This window comes from Balaenoptera physalus, assembly GCF_965194825.1.
Source record: "Balaenoptera physalus genome assembly, chromosome: 2".
In the NCBI taxonomy this organism is placed as follows: Eukaryota; Metazoa; Chordata; class Mammalia; order Artiodactyla; family Balaenopteridae; genus Balaenoptera; species Balaenoptera physalus.
In genome coordinates this window covers 118,246,098-118,254,008 of record NC_138883.1, presented here as the reverse complement: position 1 = coordinate 118,254,008, position 7,911 = coordinate 118,246,098, and the positions used below count along the sequence as shown (strand labels likewise).

The 7,911-nt window shown below is 54.3% G+C and overlaps 1 protein-coding gene across 11 annotated transcripts in view; it reads right to left on the bottom strand.

Annotated features, from left to right (window-relative positions):
* The window catches only part of LOC309654899 (coiled-coil domain-containing protein 33-like), a 35,124-nt gene that overhangs the window by 5,951 nt on the left and 21,262 nt on the right, over window positions 1-7,911 (bottom strand). For 3 of the 11 annotated variants that reach the window (XM_082449486.1, XM_082449485.1, XM_082449483.1), the window contains 3 exons: window positions 4,262-4,427; window positions 3,961-4,049; window positions 2,346-3,761 (listed from right to left, as the gene is read on the bottom strand). In XM_082449486.1, coding sequence (XP_082305612.1) covers window positions 3,531-3,761; window positions 3,961-4,049; window positions 4,262-4,424 — 483 coding nt within the window. In that variant the 5' untranslated portion in view covers window positions 4,425-4,427 and the 3' untranslated portion in view covers window positions 2,346-3,530. Of the gene's footprint in view, window positions 1-24; window positions 1,209-2,267; window positions 4,050-4,261; window positions 4,428-7,911 lie in introns of those variants that run through there. The other 8 variants (XM_082449481.1, XM_082449482.1, XR_014260482.1 and 5 more) reach the window with 6 other exon arrangements.

Below are 7,911 nucleotides of genomic sequence, written 5' to 3'. Positions count from 1 at the left end.
AGCTCCTCCAGAGGGATCACTCACGAACTCATCTGTGATGATCGTGTTGGAAGGGGCCCTCAAGCCATACTCTTGCTCCTGCAGCTGTGTGGCCAAGTCCTGCTTCTCTCGTCCCCAGCGTCGAGCTGAGTCCTCTAACTATAGACATGAAGAGACACAGCTGGAGAACCACTGGGCAGCAGCGCCCATCCCTGAGAGCTGGGACAGCCCAAACCTCAGCCTGCTCTCTGAGCAGAAATCAAAACCCTGGGCAACGTGGGCTTGCTACCTTCCCAAGAGACCTCAGGATAACAAGGGTGGGTGGACCAAGCGACAGTTTGAATATGACTGATGGACCCTCTCTGAGTGCCACCAACATACGGAGCTCCAACACTGGTCACAATGAGCCCTGACCCTCCTGACACGCGGAGTCCCGTCAGTCCCCAACCACGGAGCTTCAACACTCCTCACGATGAGCCCCAACCCTTCTCAAACGTGCAGCCTCAGCCCTGGTCACAAAGGGAGCCCTGACCCTCTTCACACACAGAGCCCCAGCCCTTCTCTAACACGCAGCCCTGACTCTGGTCACACACAGAGCCCAGACCCTCCTGAAACACAAATCCCTGACCCTGGTCACAAAGGGAGCCCTGATCTTGGATGCAGATCGAGCCCAGACCCTCCTCACGCAGGGAGGGAGTCCTGACCGTAGACAGACACCGATCACCAACCTGACACACACGGAGCCCTCACCCTGATCACACACAAAGTCTCGGCCCTCTTCTCACATGGAGCACCGATCCTGGTCACAAATGGAGCCCTGAGCCTGGATGCAGACTGAGCCCCGAACCGCCGTACCCACTGAGTCCAAACATGGTTAAACAGGAAGCCCTGACACTCCAAATACAGGGAGCCCCAACCCTGGTCAAAAATTGAGTCCTGACCCCCCTCACACATAGAGCCCTGATCCTTTTCAAACACAGAGCCTCGACCCTGGTCACAAATGGACCTTGACCCTCTTCAAACATGGAGCCTGGGCCTTCCTCACACACGGAGCCCCGACCTTCTGAAACACGGAGGCTGAGCCTGGTCTCAGGCTGAGTGGTGAGGTTATCTGGCCTGTGTGACCCCTGCACCTCACCTACCTGGCTTTCCAGGGAAAGAATCCGGCTCTGAGCGCATTCCAGCTTGGCTAGGAGGTTAAACTTGTCTGAATTATTGGCAAGAAGATCCTGTGGGCAAAGCAGAAACTCACACATGGTCCCCACTGGGGGCTGTAGCTATGTGAGCTCAGGAGGCCAGGTGACACTGAGGGAGAAATCAGCCAGGTCTGAGTTCCAAATTCGGCTCCCCGATGCAGAGCCTCAGACCTAGGGCCAAAGACCCTGAGGCCAACGAGCCTCAGACCCCTGCCCGGAGTTTCAGACCTGGCACGTGCCTTTTTCACAGTTGTTCTCCCCACATATTTTGAGTGTATGAAATTTTTGCACACCAATTTTTAAATGTAAAATGCACCAGGGAGCACTAGGTTAGGGCACAGGAAGGAGTCTTGAGCTGGGGGTCATTTTGTGAAGTGAAGGAGCTATTTGTAAAGCAAGCGTTCCCCGTCCTCCGCACTTTACATGGATGTCCATGCATCAGGTGTGCCTTCAAACAGAACTCACCCCCTGCGAGTCCTGGGATGAAGAGAAAAACTCTCCTGTGCCCAGCCCACCCCGCTTTTGTCATTCCAAATGTTCTGTCTTCGGGTTTGCATAAAGCAGGGGCACCTGTAACAGCCTCGGAGGTAGGGAGGGGCCAGGGACACCCAACCTATGTGGGCAGGGTACCCTTGCAGTGGCCTGGGCCATCTGTCTCTTGCAGCTTCTCTGCCAGGTCTCCCCTTGCTCCCAACTCCCCAGGGTCCACCTGGGATGGGGGAAAAGGGCTCTCCAAGGCTGTACCAATCCCAGGAAACGCTCCAGAATGGAGTTCTGAGAGGCCTGTGTGGAGCCCAACTGCAGGGCAGCCAGGTGGCAAACGGGGTCAGGGGTCAGTTAGGGGCTTGCTTTCCCTCCCAGGATGCTAAATGAGGGTAAGGGTGAAGCTTTCAGACTTGTGTGTGTTCCCCAGGGGAAAGGAGCCAAGGCCTGAGAGCCAGAGGCTCTCCAGGAGACTCCAGGCACATTGGAGACCCTGGGAAACCTTGCTCCTGGTCTTGGGCTTCAACTTGGATTGTGCCTGAGTGATTTCTGGGTGCCTGGTGACCTGTGCAGGCAGGCCCAGCCCAAGCCTGTGCTGCTGGCTCTTACCAGCAGGGCCTGCTGCTGCAGAATGATGGGGGCTGACTGGTGGCGGCTCTTGTCCAGCTCTGCCCGCAGCCTCGAGTTTTCCGCCAGCAGCGTTGAGTAAAGGTCAACAGGCAGATTCTCTCCCGTCGGACCCGGGGGAAGGCCAGAGGCTGAGAGCATGGGGAAGGCTGTGGAATGTGGCCATAGATGTTCATGAGATGGGCTTTCCTGCCTCCCTGTCCCTGGTTCAATCTGCCTCAGCGCTTTACTTCTTTCTGCCCCTCTTCTGCTCCCAAGCCTTCAATGGCTCCCTACTGCCCGTGGGATCAGGTCCATACGCCTCCTCAGGCCATCGTTCTAGGCTCTTTAGAATCTGACCCCAATGTCCTCTCTGATCACTCCCCCACCATTTGTCCTGGGTCTGTTTCAGCTCCTCACCTCTATTTTCCTCCCTTCTCTGCTCCTGGCATCGTCACTCCCCAGGCCTGTGCCTGACTGTTTCCCCTCCCTAGGTTGCCTTCTCATCTCTCACCCTAACCTCAGGGTTCCCGAAAGGTGGGCCCAGCTTTCATTGTTTCTTAAAGACCTTCACAAATGCCCCCTACCGACACCCCCATGCAGTGAAGGCTGACACAGGGCTGGGCTCACAGGCGTCCCCAGTGAGGTGGCACAGAAATCCTCTGCTTGGGCTGGCCTGATGCGGGGTGACCTGGCTCTTTCCTGCTCATCAGAGCCGCCTCTGATTGGCAGTTCTAGGTGGCTTTGGTTAACATCAGTGGAGGAAGCAAATCATTGATTTAACCAGAACTTTTTTGTGTGTTTTATAGAAGCAGACTCTTTCAAGATACAGGGAGATGAGCAAATAATTTGAAGGGCCCTGGAGTTAAGAGGTTGGGAACTGCTGCCCCAGACAGCCCCTCTTTGCAGGTAGCCCACCTCTGCTCGCTCTAATCTCAGAGCATCTTCTGGAAGGTCTGAGCCTCTTTCTAGCATGGCTCACATGCTGTGTCCCCTCCATGTGTTCTGAGGGACTCCCTGGTAGGAGAAGGGAGCTTGGGGGACCTCTGGAAGTGCTTACTGCCTGATGGAGTGGGGAACTGGCACCCTCTGCTGCAGTTTGAAGGTGCTCCTGAAACTGAGAGGCTCCAAGAAGGCAGGGCCTCCAGGGATGAGACAAAAGCCGGGGACCAGACTCACCCACACTGGGCTTTCCCTGCAGCTTGTTCTGCAGGGGCTCGTTCCTCTCCCGCAGCTTGCCCTCCAGCACCCACTCCATCTTCTCAATCACCTGGAGGGCAGAGCACAGAGGCTGGGATGGCCTAGGGGCTCCACCCCTTCCCGTCTGTGGCTGGGCCTGGGCAGCCGGGCCCTTCTGGCACCTGCCTTCTCCTGGTGCCTCACGGTCTCCTCCAGTGCCTTCATCTGCTGCAGCTTGTCCTGGTATCGCCTCAGCAGCGCCGCCTGTGGGTGCTGAGCCTGGTGCAGGAGGAGCAGCTCCTTTTCTCTATCATTCTTCTGATGGTGGGGGAGGGAGGGGAAAGGGGCGAAAGCAGGGGTGCCCTTGACCCTCAGGGTCCACCCCAGGCCACTCTGCTCAGTCCTCCACTGCCCTGGCCCCCTGGCCCCTATGTCCCTCTCCCTTCTGGCCCCAGACTCTTCTCCAGACGCTCCCTCCCGAGCCCCCTTCCCCTCTGCCCTCCAAGTCCAGGCTCACTCGAATCAGCTCATTCTGCAGATGCTGCACCTTGTCTCTCAGCTTCTTCACGTCCAGCTCACTCAGCAGCAGTTTCTGCTTCATGGACGCTGGTGGAGGAGGAGCGGCTCAGGGAGGAGGCACCTCCCAGTTGAAATCGGCATAGTTGGGGGGCGGGGGGGTGTCTCTCAGTCCTGGGGCTTGACACAGGACTGGACTCTCAGTTTCCCATCTCAGAGAGGACCCAGCCAGGCTCCTACTAGCCTGTGTCCTGGGGAAGGCTCCCGCCACCCCGTTCCCTTGGTGGCCTGTACGCCCTCACCCAGGTTCTGGGCTCTGTCAGTGATGTCTGGCTCCTCTTGTACCCCCTCCTGGGTCAGCTGGCTCCTCAGCATTTGGTTCTCTACCTCCAGGATGCTGGTCTGTTTCCGCAGTGACAGGATGTCCTCTGCCATCTTCTGCATGGCCCGCCGGTAGCTGTTCATCTCCTGTGGACCCCAGAACTCAGAGTTGAACCCCCAGCCCCACTGTAGCCCCCACCCAATATCTACGCCCACACATGGACGTCAGTGGGTCACTCCCGAGGCCAAAGAGCAGAGAGAATCCCAAGCTGTGCCCTCAAGTCTTAGCAGCTCCTTGGAGGAGTGGTCATGACAGGGTCTTCACCCCTTCTGGCCGTGTGAGAGCAGCTGCACAAATGTGCTCTCCTGGGGGTGACACCTTTTCCCGGGAGGCCAGCTAGGGGGGACCCAGGGTTCAGACACCAGGTGAGGAAGCCCATGAGCGATGGAGACTTGAAAGGCTCCAGGGCCAGGCTAAATCAGGGCCACTTCTCCACCTTTTCCCTTCTCCTTTCTCCCTTCTCTAATCCCTCTTCTTCCTCATGTCACTGAGAACCCAGGGAAGAATCTCTATGAAATCTCACTGAATGCTTCTTGGGATCCAACCCTAGGCACCAGCCTCGCAACCAGACCAGGGGGTATGAAGGGACACAGGGTAGGTAAGCCTGGGAGATCCAGAAAAGGACTCAGGGTCAGGGTTGGGATCCAGCTACAGGATCTAGGGTGTGAGGTGGGGACGGGATGCCAGGCTCTGTCACTAGGTTAAGAGTAACAATAATACTAATATCTGGTGTTCATTGAGTATTTACTATGTACCAAGTCACCTTTACTATGTACCAGGCCCACCTCCTTCATTTAGCTTATGAAGGCGGATACTATTATCACCCTCATTTTACCGACGAGGAATCCAAGGCCCAGAGAGGCGAGTAGCATGCTCAGTCACAAAACTAATGAGTGGCAGGGTCAAGGTCTGAAATCCAGGCCTGCTGGCACTTGAGTCCGTGCTCTTAAACGCTGCGCAATCCTGCCACGATGCCCCCATATATGGAAACTTCACAGTATGTTGAGAAGTGATGAAAGCAGGTTACTATAAACAATTATGATCTCAATTTGGGAAAAAAAATTCATGTTTGCCCTTGTGTGTGCATAGGAGAATTAATAGGCTATATTTACACGTACTTGTTTCATAATCAGAAATTCCCTACTGTTATTTATAAAAAGTTTTGGAAAGGGAGTTTCTTAATATAAATAGTCCAACAAAATATAAAAGAGGGACCCAAAATGTGAAGCCAGGAAGCTCGGTAGAGGGGGAGGAGGTAGGAGCCAGGTTTGGGGGAGGAGTGGGAGGAGAGAAGCGAGGCCAGCAGGAGCTTGCTAAGCCCTGTCCTTCCTGAGACTGTGAAGCCCTTGCCTGTGGGGGGTGGGCCTCCTAGGCCCGGCCAGGAAGGGGCTCCCAAGTCCTCAGGAAGCAGAGCTCTGTCCCCAACTCCCACCTGGGCCCCATGCTGACTGAGGATGTGGCCTGGCTCCCAGCCACTGCCTTCAACCTGCTGCATGGTGGGCCACTGGCTGCCTGGGGATGGGTTTCCAGACAGCATGGGCTCGTCAGACACCACTTGTCACCTGCTGCTGTCTAGCCTTCTGGCTAGACTCCCTCTAAATGGTGCCAGTGCTGGGCCCATCTCCCCAGCACCTGCCCCAGTCAAGTTTCAGGTCTTGGCCCCTCCAGATCTGCCCATCTGGTGCCCTCACACAGCTTCATTCACTAGGATACTCAGCCCAGAGACTGCACACACACAGGGCTTTGTGGTCAGGACTGAGTCAGAAGCCCAGCTTGGCCACTGACTCACTGAGTGAGTTTGGACAGACCCCTTCACCTTTCTGAGCCTCCGATTCCTCTCATGGGAGAAGCATGGGGTATCTGGAAGCTCAGAGTCAGTGTGTGTGGTTCAGGGCCCTGCCTAGGGCAGACATGACTTGGAGGCAGTAGTTCTCATCCCACCCCATTTCTATTCTAGTGCCAGCTTTAATCAACAGGCCAGACCCCTTCCTCTTCCTCCTTGCTACCCTCACCCTGGGTTCCCTTGCTCTCTCCTCTGCTCTGCTCTACATCTGCAATTTATAACAGCCCCTTGATGGACAGGGATTTGGGAGGTCCAGTAGACTGTCAAGAGGAAGCACATGATATTTTGGAAAAGGGAATTCATCTCTCCTTTCCCTCTGCAGCCTAGTTCAGGCTCTTATCATGTCTGCTCTGAACAATTACAGTAGTATCCAAATGGGTTTCTTTGCTTTAGGGTTATCTTTTAGAGGAGCACACACTCGTCCAAGAAAACATGTTCAAGGATGCTCCATGCACTGCAGTTTATGGTTTTATTCTAGGGCACGCTCAGTCACTGGATACAGGAAGTACTTACAAAGAATGACCTAGATTCGGAGAGGAGATTGGTTCAGGATGGCAGAGTAGAAGGACATGTGCTCACTCCCTCTTAAGAGAGCACCAGAATCATAATTAACTGCTGAACGATCACTGACAGGAAGACACTGGAACTCACCAAAAAAGATACCCCACATCCAAAGACAAAGGAGAAGCCACAGTGAGATGGTAGGAGGGGTGCAATCACAATAAAATCAAATCCCATAACCGCTGGCTGGTTGCCTCACAAACTGGAGAACACTTATACCACAGAAGTCCACCCACTGGAGTGAAGGTTCTGAGCCCCATGTCAGGCTTCCCAACCTGGGGGTCCAGCAACAGCAGGAGGAATTCCCAGAGAATCAGACTTTGAAGGCTAGTGGGATTTGATTGCAGGACTTTGACAGAACTGGGGGAAACAAAGACTCCACTCTTGGAGGGCACACACAAAGTAGTGTGCACATCGGGACCCAGGGGAAGGAGCAGTGACCCCATAGGAGACTGAACCAGACCTACCTGCTAGTGTGGGAGGGTCTCCTGCAGAGGCGGGGGGTGGCTGTGGCTCACCATGGGGACAAGGACACTAGCAGCAGAAGTTCTGGGAAGTACTCGTTGGTGTGAGCCCTCCCAGAGTTCTACATTAGCCCCACCAAAGAACCTATAGCCTCCAGTGTTGGGTCGCCTCAGGCCAAACAACCAACAGGGAAGGAACTCAGCCCCACCCATCAGCAGACAAGTGGATAAAGTTTTACTGAGCTCTGCCCACCAGAGCAACACCCAGCTCTACCTACCACCAGTCCCTCCCATCAGGAAGCTTGCACAAGCCTCTTAGATAGCCTCATCCACCAGAAGGCAGACAGCAGAAGCAAGAAGAGCTACAATCCCACAGCCTGTGGAACGAAAACCACATTCACAGAAAGACAGACAAAATGAAAAGGCAGAGGACATGTACCAGATGAAGGAACAAGATAAAACTCCAGAAAAACAACTAAATGAAGTGGAGATGGGCAACCTTCCAGAAAAAGAATTCAGAATAATGATAGTGAAGATGATCCAGGACCTTGGAAAAAGAATGGAGGCAAAGATCGAGAAGATGCAAGAAATGTTTAACAAAGGCCTAGAAGAATTAAAGAACAAACACCTAGAAGACTTAAAGAACAAACAGAGATGAACAATACAATAACTGAAATGAAAAGTACAATAGAAGGAATCAAT